The following is a 15,025-nucleotide window of genomic DNA, read 5'->3' as shown; positions in this document are numbered from 1 at the left end:
ATGTGAGCAACCTTGGGTTTATGGCCTTATTGACTCATGTCCAGTTAAGACCAGTCTATCCCAGGAAGTGTCCATCTCTGTTCTGCCTGCTCTCTACCAGGCTATTATCACTGTGCTTGATCTCATTGTGTTTTCTGCAGCAGTATAGGCATAGAAAGATATCACATACATGTTAGTTCACTGCAGGGAGGGGACCTATGTATGAACGGTTTAGAACTAAATGATACAGATATGTACTCTGTGAAATTATTCAGTTATTATTTTAAACAAAGTGATGCAAAATTATTATGCCCCTCTTTGAAGAAGAAGGGGCATATTGTTTTGCTGGATGTCGGTCAGTCTGTCTGTCGGTAGACCAGTCTGAATGTTGGTAGACCAGTTGGTTTCTGATCCATAACTCGTTGACGAATTGACCTTTAGCTTGATACTTCTCATGAGAATTGCCTCAAGTTGGTTAGTAGATGACCCCTATTGAAATTGAGGTCACTATGTCAAAGGTCAAGGTCACTATCACACTGAAAATTGTTTCCAATCAATAACTGCTTAACGAATTGACCGATTTGCTTGATACTTCGCATGTGCATTGGCCTTGGACAATAGATGACCTATATTAAAATTGGGGTCACTAGGTCAAAGGTCAAGGTCACTTTTGCACTAAGTGTGAAAATTGTTTCGGATCAATTTTACTTGTCAATCAATTGACCGATTGGCTTGATACTTCACATGTGCATGGGCCTTGGACATTAGATGACCCCTATTGAAATTGGGGTCACTAGGTCATAGGTCAAGTTCACGATCACACTAAGTGTGAAAATTGCTCCAATCAGTAAATCGTCAACGAATTGACCAATTGGCTTGATACTTCACATGTGCTTTTGCCTTGGACAGAAGATGACCCCTTTTGAAATTGAGGTAACAAGGTAAAGGTCACTATCACACCAAGAGGTTTCCGATCCATAACTTTTCAACAAATTCAAGAATGGGCTTCATACTTCACATGTGCATTGGCTTTGGACAGTAGATGACCCCTAGTAAAATTGTGGTCACTAGTCAAAGGTCAATGTCACTATCACACTAAGTGTAAAAATCATTTCCAATCAATAACTGGTCAATAAATGGACCGATTGGCTTGATACTTCACATGTGCATTGGCCTTGCACAGTAGTAGATTTTCACAAAGATGATTAATGTGTGTTAAAAACAAGAGGTAAGATAATTAGATGTATTGTCTGTCCACTAGATTGTTGATCAATCAATGTCAGTTTATACCCTCTTTAGGTAGGTGTCATTCATTTAGGTCAGAGTGCATTTGAAAGAATGGTATAAAGTAATAAAAGCTTGTTTAGTACTTGGAGGCTGTTTGTGCACATGATTCCCAAGTTCTTTACTTTTTCATTGTTTATTTATTTTGTAATTTGATAAATCCGCAGCAGATGTTTTTAAGCTTTTCCAAAAATGTGGTTAATTAATTTCTAACCACTAATGGGCTCCTCATGGAATTATCTCTTTCTTCATAAATGATTAAATATCTTTCAGAGAAAGTTGGTAAATAATTACTTGCATATAAGCAAAATGGGTAATGTTGATATAAATCAGATCACAAAGCTTTTGTCATTGTACCAATAATATCCAAAATGTTTATCATGGATTTATTTTAACAGTACCTTTGATAGTATTTCATTGAATCTTTTTCTCATTTGAAATTATGCGCTTGTAAATTAATTAACATTACGAAAGTTAATACCTGTCTTACTTGTACATGTATGTGATATCTATGTTCAGTGTGTTTAAACAGGTAAGCATTATCCACATAGTTCACAGTTTTGGGAATGCTTTTGCAAGTTATTTATTGCAGCTTTATTAATTGAAAGTGTGTTTGTGCTGAATGAATTAAAAATAATAATCAAAATTTTTTTTGTACTGTTTATAAATAATATATAGTTGTTTCATAAGAAAACATCGTCTGACCAACATGATTGCTTAAAAAGAAAAGGAGCTTCTATTAAAATGAAGTACATATTTTAGTGACAATTGACTAGACAAAATGGTAATTTTCTGAATGTAAAAATTATCTAGAGTATTTATTAAAGAAAAACCCTGCATAAGTAAGCCTGTATTCCTGGTATTAGAATTTTGTATAAAAACAGAAAGTCAATGATATTGTTTCACCCCAGATGTTTCGGTTCAACGCTAAGGGCCAGATAGGGGTCGGGGAGAGGTGTGTGACGGCCCCTGGGGCAGATACCCTGCACATCAGCTTCTGTGAGACAGAACCCACTGGGCCCTGGGAGTGGAATGAGGTAGGTTGCCATGGTAATGAGGAAAAGGGAGGGGGCATTTTTGGATTTCTATGTTTGGTTGTATTTGAGTTGATTTACAGGTATCTGAATCTATCCAGCTTGCACTAAACTCGGTCCATTCATTGTGCTGATTGCCAATTGTTATTCCTCACCATAGGCGGAGGGATATTGTTTTGGCGTTGTCCGTCTTTCCGTCCGTCCGGAGCCATATCTTGGAAGTGCTTTGGCGGATGTCATTGAAACTTGGTATGAGTATATATATTGATAAGATGATGATGCACGCCAAATAGCATTGTACACCATCTGTTAATAACGGAGTTATGGCCCTTTGTACCTTGAAAAAATGCTTTTTTTAGTGTCAAATATAACACTTTGTGTCCAGAAGCATATTGGTGGGGGATATCAATTCAACGAATGTGCTTGTTTGTTTTGTTTTTCAGTTATCAAAATCTGTCAAGCATTCAGTTTACTTATTAAACACTACCGGAAAAGTATCATTTACATATGATAATTTAATTTGATCGTTTTACTCACACACTATGCTAACTAACAGCGGCGTATTTTACTTAAAGGAAAACGTGAAAAACACGCGCGGTTTAATTGCATTAAAGTTTAATTAAATTTACTAATTAGTAACACATAGGAAGAGTAACTCATATCGTCAACAATATAAATGGAAGTAACCACTTAGTCCGTACAGTCGCTAACATGGCTTATTTAACCTTAAAGCGTACTTTGGACGAAAAATTAGTCTGAACAAACTAACAAAAAAATTAAAACACAAAAAACTAGAGCATTCCAAGAGTCATGGAAAGTTGATAATAATTGGCTTCGCTTTGAGAATTAATCAAAATCAATGAACTGTGACCTATGCATTAAGGTGCAGAATTCCAACACGTTCACTGCATGCCCTCGGACCCCCTAGATCTCGGTGGCTCAAAGATATTTTGGGCCAGCGCTAGCCCTGATATCACATGTTTAAAAGTTTAATAGATGACATAAATAAGAACATTATATGTGTGTAACGTTTGTGATATCCAAAACAAAACATGGAACAGGGCTCAAACAGGACACTAGAACACAAGCAAGGGGCTTTTTTCTATAGCGTAGATGCTTTTTACCCATGTATTCGATATTTAAAGAGGTTCATCATAGTTAAAGCTGGGCTGGCTCGCTCAGTTGGTTAAGTGCTGGACCAGAAATCGGAGGATTGCAGGGTTGATCCCTGGCCTAGCCACACAATTTGTGCGGGCAATGTCATAAAATCCTTTCTTTCCCTACTTCTGCTTCAAGCAGGGCAGTTGTCATTTACTGACACTTAAAAATGGTAAACCAGTTAACCCACGAAAGGGTAAGTTGGTAAATTGACTGCTGTATATATAGGATCAAAGTCAATTAAAATTTTACTGAAAATAGAAAAAAACGTTCCTGCTCATAATCCTGAGTTTGGACGGAGGTATATTGCTGAAATTGTGTGTGAATAATAATTAGATATAGGAGAGGCAGGCAGTCACGCACTGTCAACCAGCAGCCAAATATAGGTTATTTTTTGGATTGGTTTAAGTTATCCATAGTTATATAATTGGCTGCAGATGGTTTCTTGTTATCCCCGTGGATTTTTTTTTCGGATGGATATAGTAATATGGTTTCCGTCCGTCTTTCCGTCGGAAACTTTGTCCAGAGCATAACTCAAAATCTATTCAATGGATTTACTTTAAACTTAGAATATAAACAGATGGCAACTAGGAGAAGTGCAGTGACCTAGAACCATAACTCTATCTACCTTAGTTTTTGAATTATATCACTTATATAAAAATATATATATAAACATTTCAAAGTAATTATTTGTCCGGAGCATAACTCTAAATCTACTGAAGGGATTTTTACTTGAGACTTGAAATATAAACAGATGGCAACTAGGAGAAGTGCAATGAACATGAGCCATAACTCTTTTGGCCATAGTTTTTTAATTATTTCCCTTTAATTTTTTTTATGCCCCAGATTGATAGATTGGGGGTGTATTGTATTTGTCCTGTCTGTCTGTCTGTCATTCTGTCCCAAAACTTTAACCTTAGTTTAAGTTTGATAACTTTTGCAATATTGAACATATCAATTGACATTTACCATGCATGTGTATTTTATGGAGCTGCTCATTTTTAGTGGTGAAAAGTCAAGGTCAAGGTCATCCTTTAAAGGTCAAATATCATTGTATTTTTCTTTCCTAAAACTTTAACCTTCGTTAAAGTTTTATCATAACTTTTTTAATATTGAACACAGCAACTTCATATTTGGCATGAATGTGTATCTCTTGTAGCTGCACATTTTGAATGGTCAAAGGTCAAGGTCATCCTTCAAGGTCAAAGGTAAAAAATTAAAAAATAATAATTTCATTTCTCCTTTCAATCTCTTACTTACTTCTCGTGGAGCTGCACATTTTGAGTGGTGAAAGGTCAAGGTCATCCTTCAAGGTCTAAGGTCAAATATATGGCTTCGAAGCGGCGCAATAGGGGGCATTGTGTTTCTGACAAACACATCTCTTGTTTAATTTATATTTTATTTATAATTTTAAATTATATTTAATTTAATTTCATAGTAAAAATTTTAGCTTTTCAATTTTTAATATCTCCCTTTATTTAATTTTACAATAATATTTTAATATAAACACTGAAGTATTCACTGTAAAATGAATAGATGAGTACAAGGAAAAGTACAGTGATCAAGAACAGTAACTGTTTATAGTCTTCTTTTTTAGTTACCTCCCACTCTCTCATTTCCATATATTTTATTCTCTACAGCATAACTCCAACACCATATAACTAATTGATCCTTGAAATATAAATAGATGACACAGGTGCCATGTTTTACAAATATTATTCTACTCTATAAAACAAATGGTGTCATACAAGCAAACACATTTCGGAGGGTGGGGGGGTGGATTTGGCACTACTGTGACAAGCTCTTGTTTAGTTTGCAATGACCCATCTTGATAAAAAATTTGATATAGAATGCATGCATTGCAAAGAGACCTAGCTTAGGATTGTATTAGGGTCTTGTAATAAAACATGGAAAACAGTTTCCGTTCAATGGACTGAGTTTTGATGGAGGTATGTATATAAATATGATTTGAAGGTAGCTTTCCTGTAATTTTATTGACCTAGTTTATTACTCCATATTTGCACTTGTAAGGGTACATGTCACTGTAACTAACTAACCAATCTTGAAAAAACTTTGGTGACACTAATACAGCAACTTCCATGAACAAAGTTTGGGTTTGTATTAGAGAAAAGTTGTGTCAAGGTCGAATACACAGTCACTTAAAATACAAATTTAAATAGAAAACTAAACAGATTTAGCGAAACAAGTAGATTTTAGATGCAGTTGCACATGTGTATGAAGCTTACTTGAAGACTAAGATTTGGGTTGCATTTCGGAACAGTGGGGTCGAAGTGACTGTTACTTAAAATAGAAAAATGACTCCTGCTGAATAACATGGGCTTTGATGCATGGATTGTGCTGACATTTCGAGCATATTTAGCTTATATGAAGAATCAGTATGGGACCAGATATGTTCAGGTTAGATACTTGTTACTAAAAAAAACACAAGTTTACGGCTCAATAACTTGTGTTTGGATGCATGTATTGTGGTTACATTTTGAGCATATTTAGCTTATATGTGTCTTGTTCTGAGAAAACTGGGCTTAATGCATGTGCGTAATATGCCGTCCCAGATAAGCCTGTGCAGTCCGCACAGGCTAATCAGGGACAACTCTTTCCGCTTAAACTTTATTTTTGGTAAGAAGGGACTTCCTTCAAAGTTAAAATACCATTAAAGCGGAAAGTGTTGTCCCTGATTAGCCTGTGCGGACTGCACAGGCTAATCTGGGACGGCACTTTACGCACATGCATTATGCCCAGTTTTGTCAGAACAAGACACATATGTAGGCTTAGTATGGGGTTTTATTTAGGGCTAGATAGGGTCAGGTCTTTATACATGGACTTGTTACTAAAAATAGAAAAAGTTTGCTGCTCAAGTTTTTATGGTGATATTGTTCTGAAATTGTGTCTATTTAACACCTTTCTCAAAAAAGTGTGTGAAATGTACATTTTAAGTACGTTTTGTGTGTGTTAAACGTGGCGGTATTGGCACTGTGTTTTATGTGCGCTTTTTCTTACCAAGTGAGTTTTTTAACAAAAAAACAAGTTTTTTAACGAAAACAAACAAGCAAGAAATGTGCGCTTTATGTGGGTAAATGTGCGCTTTTAAGTGCATTAAATGTGTGCATTTTTATAAGTGCATTTTTGACTGCCATGTATGTGTGTAAAATGTGCACTTTTAAGTGGGTTAAAACTGCGCTTTTCAGCGAGTTAAATGTGCGCTTTTTCATAAAAAAACGCACATTTAACTCGCTTAAAGCCAGTTTCAACCCACACTAGAAATGGCGCGGCAGAGGCCGACGCGTATCCCCACGCCGAATGTTTGACCTAGGTGTGCCCCAGGGTTGGTAATGGGGCCATGCATAGCTGAGATTGACCGTATTGTCATAAGAGAAGTTCATCATCAATTAGAAGTGAATTGGTGTAGAAATGAAGAAGTTATAGTAAAAGGCAATTTTGGGTGGGTGTGACATGTGGGCAGGGCGCCCCAGGGTTGGTAATTGTGCCATGCATAGTTGAGATTGACCGTATTGACATACAGATGAGGTTCAGTATCAATTTGAAGTGAATCGGTGTAGAAATGAAGAAATTATAGTAAAAGGCAATTTTGGGCGGGTGTGGTCTATGTGGGCGGGGCCCCAGGGTTGGTAATGGGGCCATGCATAGTTGAGATTGACCGTATTGTCATAAGAGAGGTTCAGTATCAATTTGAAGTGAATCGGTGTAGAAATAAAGAAATTATAGTAAAAGGCAATCTTTACTATAAAAAATAAAATAAAAATACCTTTGACCTTGAAGGATGACCTTGACCTTGACCTTTCACCACTCAAAATGTGCAGCTCCATGAGATACACATAGATGCACAATATCTTCAAAATTGCAAAAGTAATGGGCAATGTAAGTATTCTGACAGACGGACAGACAGACAGACTGACTGACGAACAGACAGACGGACAGACTGACGGACAGTTCAAAAACTATATGCTACCCTTCAGGGGAATAAAAAAGTTATGGCGAATGTTTAAGTTTTCGGACAGACGGACAGATGCCATATATCTGACATTCGACCTTGAAGGATGACCTTGACCTTTCACCTTTCAAAATGTTCAGCTCCATGAGATACACATGCATGCCAAATATCAAGTTGCTATCTTCATTATTGAAAAAGTTATCAAACTTTAAGCATTGGGTTAAATTTTTTGGACAGAATGACAGAGAGGCCAAAAACAGTATACCCCCTTCTTCGAAGAAGAGGGGGCATTAATAGAAAAAGAAATGAAACGAAAAATAATTACCTGTATATCAGCTACCATTAAATGTCCAAAAATCAGCGTCCATTAAAAGTATAAAAATGCGCGAGTTTGCTTTAAGTTGAAAAAAATTATTGTGACGATGCGTGCTTAGCTTTTCAAAAAGCGTGGGGATAACATGAGATAAGTTTTTTAGAAACACAACGACCCCTAATGAGCCGGTTTGATATAAAAAAATTTATATCACTTTGGATTATATCATTTGGCAGGCACAGATCATTTTCACAAGGGAAATAATTTGATATTTCTTCCCTTGTGAAAATGATCTATACCTGCCAAATGATAAATAGAAATTATCTCCCTTTAAAGCTTGTTACTTCCCTTTACTTTGTTTTTTTAACTTTGACCTTGAAGGATGACCTTGACCTTTCACCACTCAAAATGTGCAGCTCCATGAGATACATATGCATGCCAAATATCAAGTTGCTATCTTTAATATTGCCAATGTTAAAGTTTTCGGATAAACGGAAGGACGGACAGACAGTTCAAATGCTATATGCCACCCTTCTGGGGGCATAAATATATGACAATGAATGACATTGTTATGACCCGGACAGGATGATTTATGGCCATATTTGACTTTTGACCTTGACCTTGGAGATATTGACGTTATTATTTCCAATGATGGGGAACAAATGTGCCAAATGATTTTAAAATCCCACAATGAACGACATAGTTATGGCCCGGACAAGATCATTTATGGCTCCCCAGGGTTGGTAATAGTTGAGATTGACCATATTGTCTTAAGAGAAGTTCAGTATCAATTTGAAGTGAATCGGTGTAGAAAAGAAGAAATTATAGTAAAAGGCAATTTTGGGTGGGTGTGGTCTATGTGGGCGGGGCCCCAGGGTTGGTAATGGGGCCATGCATAGTTGAGATTGACCGTATTGTCATAAGAGAGGTTCAGTATCAATTTGAAGTGAATCGGTGTAGAAATGAAGAAATTATAGTAAAAGGCAATTTTGGGTGGGTGTGGTCTATGTGGGCGGGGCGCCCCAGGGTTGGTAATGGGGCCATGCATAGTTGAGATTGACTGTATTGTCATAAGAGAAGTTCAATACCAATTTGAAGTGAATCGGTGTAGAAATGAAGAGATTATAGTAAAGGCAATTTTGGGTGGGTGTGGTCTATGTGGGCGGGGCCCCAGGGTTGGTTATGGGGCCATGCATAGTTGAGATTGACCCTAATGTCATAAGAGAGGTTCAGTATCAATTTGAAGTGAATCTGTGTAGAAATGAAAAAATTATAGTAAATGGAATTTTTTGGTGGGTGTGGCCTATGTGGGCGGGCGCCCCAGGGTTGGGATTGGGGCCATGCATAGTTGAGATTGACCCTAATGTCATAACAAAAGTTCAGTATCAATTTGAAGTGAATCCGTGTAGAAATGAAAAAATTATTGTAAATGGAAATTTTTGGTGGGTGTGGCCTATGTGGGCGGGGCGCCCCAGGGTTGGGAATGGGGCCATGCATGGTTGAAATTGACCGTATTGTCATAAGAGAGGTCCAGTATCAATTTGAAGTGAATCGGTGTAGAAATAAAGAAGTAAATGTAAAATAACCTAAAAAAATGAGTGATAATTTCTGACGGGGCCCCACCCCAACCGCTATAACTTTTGACCCAGGGGTCAGATCAAAATTCCAAATAGTGCAGGGTCGCACATATGCTCATAGCTACCATGTGTGTAAGTTTGAAGGTTCTAGTGCTTTTAGTGTAGGAGGAGATAGTGGCCAGGACGGACGGACAGACAGACAGACAGACGGACGGCGGAGATAACCACAATATCCCCACTTTTTTTTCAAAAATCGTGGGGATAATAAAAAACTAACATGTGTGTAAAATGTGCGCTTTTATGTGAGTTAAACATGCACTTTTTATAAATAAGTACCTATAAAAAGCGTACATTTAGCTCGCTTAAAGCGCAGTTATAACCCACATAAAAGCGCACGTGTGTTAAATGTACGCTTTTCTGTGGGTTGAAAATGTGCTTCACACGAGCTAAATGTTCGCTTTTTATAGGTACTGTCTTATAAAAAGTGCACATTTAACTCTGTTAAAAGAGCAGTTTAAACCCACATAAAAGCGCACAATTTACGCACATGAATGGCACTCAAAAACCCACTCACAAAAAAGCAAACATGTGCGTTAAAGGTGTATCTTTTGCCTTAACAGTTGATTCAATTATATGCTGTTAAATGTTTTTTTAAATTCAGATACGCAATAAAAACCAATAATTATATAAAAATATATTTGTTTATTTTAAATTATTACAAGATAATTCACTTTTATACTTTAATGTACACCAACATTTGTTAACATACATGAGTAATTAAAAATCAATGATAATTTGATGAAATAAATATTAACATAATAAGATTATAAATAAACAAACAATAATAGCATACTAATAATAACATGAACAGTATATACACAGGATCAAACATCTATATACATAAGAAAGATGAGAATCAATCACGGCCTGTCATTTCTTTGAGGCGACGGAGTGCGGGTCTCATCTTTCTCTCCACGTCTGCCACCAGCAGGTCAAACTTCTTTGCAACTATTATACTGTCATGGCCTTTGCGCAGTGCGTCTCATGAATGATCTCATTTGAGATCAGGTCCTGAAAAATATTTTATAATGTAAGTGTTGAAAATTGCTGTTATGGTAGTCTCGTTGCTATAAAAATTATAAATTTTAATCAAAACTAGTTTGTTTGCTTGTTGTTTTTGGTTGTTAATTTTTGCAATTTTAATACCCTGACTTAACGCTTTTCATAAATAATTAAAAGAAAATACATTTGTAGAAAATACTGTTTGAAAATGTACCAAGATACATGGTCTCATTTCGCTGTGTTGGTTGGAAGTGTGACACCTTTAAAATGCAATAACTAGTACTCGGTATAGTTTTACCTCTAAACACATCCAGCTTTTCATGGTCAAGGACAGGGCGCGGTTTTCCCACTCCTGTTCTCCTCACGTTGGCCAGCTCGTGCAGGGTAAAACCTGGTATTCAAGTCAATACATCAGGTAGTCTCCCTTTTGCTCCCTTTTTGGCAGGCGATGATGCACATTCTTTCCAAAGGATCTTCCAATCAATGTAAATTTCACCCTGGGGTTTAACCTTTAAATTTAAAATATAAAAGTTCTCATTTAATATGTGGGAGAAAATCTGTTCATTAATGACCAGAAATAGGTATAAATAATATTTAAGATGACAATAACCATAAAATACAGCCATAATAATTCAAATGGTATTGTTTTTCCTTAAAATTGCATTACATTTACTCATCCATTTACATTTTCCAGTGACAATACATAAATATGATAATGATCATAATTAATTCAATAAACTAAATAAAAAAGGGATGCAGAATTGAAAATACAAACCTGTTACAACAGACTGTTCTTCAGTTTTCCAAAAAATACAGGCAGATGCTGGACTAGACCAGATCACTTTAACCAGCCACTTTGAATGTCCTTTGCAACAAACATATTGTTGATTTACACAATGTAGTAAATACACATTGTTTTCATCACACAATACTTCATGCTGAAAGTATTTCAAGACATTTTACACTAGAATTATATGTCTAAATTATACCTAAAATTTAACTCAAAGTCAGTGGCTGAAACCAGCTTGTTTTCAATAACTTTTTGCCCTTTAACCAATCAAAAGTCGCTTGTTTTCAAATAGATGGTGCCCAACCAATCAAAAGTCTATCAACACCCCTTTGTTAGGCTTAGATGGAGCACTGATAGGGATTAATGTTTATGATGCTAATCTCTTATCTGATATCATACTGTCTAAGCCAATTACTCAATCTGGGAAATATCCACTGATAATTTGGCACACTTCAATACCAAAATATTTATTGAATAATACACAGCACTCTTAGCATACTATATTTTATTGTGAATATTTTAATATAACATGCTGAATGGTGTAAGCAAATAATAATAATATTATCAATATTATTTTAATTGCCTTTTAAGATGTATGTTAATACTCAATGTCACTGTGGTAGACATTAATTGTATTGGGGTATAAATATTAGTATGAAAATTTTAAATACTCATTTTTTTATGTTGAGGTAATAAAATTGATGCTGGCAAGCCCACATAATATTTTTGACACTTTCAATATTTTTAATTAGTTACCCACAGTCTGATTAAGGTGGATTTTTTTTAGAAATGTTTGAGATTAAAGCGAAAGCAATGTTATATGCATTGAAATTGTATTATAAAGTATGTTAACATTAAAAAGATTCTGATGCACAACCAGTAACCGCTTTGAATTCAAACTGCACCATATATTATAACAGGTTACTTAGGTAAATGTCCTTGTTTATTCATTTGATGCAAATAAATTGTTAGAGCCTGCAACAATTTTGTTTCTTGTTCAATTTCTGTACAACAAAACGGTTGTTAAAGACGCACTTTTTTATAAAGTGTGTTAAACATGTGTCTTTTTAGATAAATCCTTTTAAAACAGATCATATGATAAAAACGCACTTATGAAATAAAAGACTATCTTATGCTTAAAAAAGACGAACATCAAAAAAGAAAACACACTGGTGAGAAAAAACACACATCTGTAAATCTTAAAACACACTTCTTAAATTAAAGACGCACTTCCTTGATAAAAGACGCACTTCTTAGATAAAAAACACACATTCTGCTCACATCTACACTCAAAAGCGCACTTACAGATGAAGAAAACACACAAAAAACAAACTGTTTCACTAAAATAACGCACTTGGAAAGAAAGAAATCACAAAATGCGCACTTAAATGCACTTTTGAACACTTAAAACACAGATATTAACAAAAAACACAGAATTAACGCACTTTTAAGTGCGCTAAATGTGTGTTTTGGTAAAAAGTGAGTTTTAAATTGACAAGGGAGCTAAAATGCAGACCCGTTTTTTTATTGCATTTGGGCAATGTAGGATCAAGGTCAATGCTAGTTTTACTGAAAATAGAAAAAAAAACTTCCTGCTCATTATGGTGAGGTAAAGTGCTGAAATTGTGTGTGTATGTAGGATATGTGCAAACCCATTTAGTGATTTGACTATAACTTTGATTTGTAACAAAGCTGCTTAAAATATGGTTCTTGGCATTGCGAAGTGAAACCATATGTGATGAAACTAGAATGTGGCTATTGTCTATATTTGTTCCTTGTTCTGAGAAAACATGTCTTAACTCTTGATAAATTTGCATAAATAGTTGTCTCAAATTAGCCTGTGCATGGGTTTATCTTGGACAAAACTTTCTGCCTAAACAGGACATTTGCAAAGAAGAGACTTGAACATTTAAACAAAAATACCATACAAACGGGAAAGTGTCATCACTGATTTGCCTGTGCAGACTGCAGAGGCTAATCTAGAAAAACACTTTACCCAAATGAATTACCGTAACCCTTTTCCTCTTAGAAGCAAAGTGAAAATGGCTATGTGCAAACAGCATAAAACCAGAACATCCTGTGAGTAACTGGGAGTCTGTTCAGGTTTTATACGGTTTGCTGCTCATTGATATCTAAGGTTTGGAGATGAAGCCTTTTAGACTTGAATCTAGGTAGTTAAAAAAGGTCTTTAATTAAATCTAACTTTCTATCAGACTATAAATGCTTGAAAATATGTTTCTAAGTGGTAAAGGGTTGAGCACAGTTTTTTTACAACGCGGCTCATTTTGTTGCAGGAATCCGGCTTCATCCGCCATGCAGACTTTCAGAAGTGTGTTGAGGCTGGGAGCGATAACAAGCTGCACCTTGTGAGGTGTGAACCAGACAAATCTGCTCAAATGTGGACTATAAAAGAAATCAAAACCTGGCAAACTTGAGGGAGAAATGAGTGAATGATTCATTTGCTTTTGGGTTCTTTTTTTTTGTATAGACAAATCATGGGATATGTACAAGTATTTATCATTTTAGTGTTATCATTACATTTATGTTGCTATTTAATCACTGTGTCTTGTTTTGGAAAAGGAATTGTTAGAGTATTAGACTATTTTACTGAGGTTTTTGTGTTTGTGATATATTTAGTGTGAATTACCGATAAGCCATTTTTTGTTTGTCTTATATTCAGCATTAGACAAATGATATGTTTTATGTATGTGTTTTTCATTTTGGTGATAGTTGTAATAGTTTATTTAGTGAGGCTGTAATACTTATTATTTTAAATAGACTGACCCTGATGTATGGCATTATTTTGTTAATACATGGAAATGAATGTTTTCAATACTACAGTGACTATAAAGCTAAACTTGATTACTGCATAATTAACAAACTCTTACATTGTATATTTGTATACCGGATAATCTTCTTGAAATTATATTACTTATAGTTCTAAATTATGAATTAAATCTATTGGTTTATCTAACGTTTCAATTTACTCTAATTTTGATCAGTAAGCCATTTAAATGTTTTACAAGTATACGTTACTTTTATGCAAGTGGTACACATTTGTGTTGTGCACTTATGTCTGTTAACAATACATATTTTTAGTTTGTCATATCCATTTCTTTGTTGTGATATCTTCCAAAGGATTGGAGAAAGGAAAACAGCTGATTTAACAATGTTTTTTGTTTAAATAGGCAATGCCTTAAACTTAACAGTATGATTTTATGTTTGGAAATTATTTTTTAATTACAATGAGAAGCAATCTAACGTTATAATTAGATTTTAAGAAAGAGTAGCTCAATTAATGCACTTGGGTGTCTTTGTAATTTTTCATTTGTTGATACATTAAAAACCGTCTGTAAATCATATTCAATTAAAAAAGTCATTATTTTGTGATAGTTCCGTTGAACTGAAAACAACATCATTGACTTTTTCAGAGTGTTGTATGAGTCTGAAAAAGTAATCTGTGATTAAAAATGTGTAACCATTTCAGCTTATAGTAGTTTGGCTGTTGAATTTTTAACATGAGAATGTTTTGTTGGTTGATGCTGTTTCTTTCATGACAAAAAATTGCAAGAATGTTACTGCAGGGGCCAACGAATAATGGCTGGTATACTTAAGCAGAGAAATACAGGTTTAAGTTTTCATTCAAACAGTGCAAAATTTTGAATTTTTATAAGTTGAGCAATTTTAATAAATTAAATCATGTTATATGTTATTTGTATACAAATATATTTATACCTTATTTCTTATCTTTATTATCTAAACACACTGTGTCAACTAATTTAACTACATTTTCAACAAAGTTGGAGTCTGGTTATCAGATTGGGGCGTACTGGTCGGACGGTGAAAAACAACAGATTT

General features: G+C 35.0%; 1 protein-coding gene across 1 annotated transcript in view; it reads left to right on the top strand.

The window, feature by feature from the left end:
• Window positions 1-14,552, top strand: part of LOC127856926 (N-acetylgalactosaminyltransferase 7-like) — a 43,292-nt gene extending 28,740 nt beyond the window's left edge. Inside the window, exons 11-12 of the mRNA XM_052393129.1 lie at window positions 2,175-2,300; window positions 13,462-14,552. Of these exons, the coding sequence (XP_052249089.1) occupies window positions 2,175-2,300; window positions 13,462-13,602 (267 nt within the window). The 3' untranslated portion in view covers window positions 13,603-14,552. The remainder of the gene's footprint in view (window positions 1-2,174; window positions 2,301-13,461) is intronic.
• Window positions 14,553-15,025: the final 473 nt, after the last annotated feature.

This window comes from Dreissena polymorpha, chromosome 14 (assembly GCF_020536995.1).
Source record: "Dreissena polymorpha isolate Duluth1 chromosome 14, UMN_Dpol_1.0, whole genome shotgun sequence".
NCBI lineage: Eukaryota > Metazoa > Mollusca > Bivalvia > Myida > Dreissenidae > Dreissena > Dreissena polymorpha.
The sequence above is the reverse complement of the archived record's forward strand: the minus strand, read 5'-3'. Positions and strand labels throughout refer to the sequence as shown.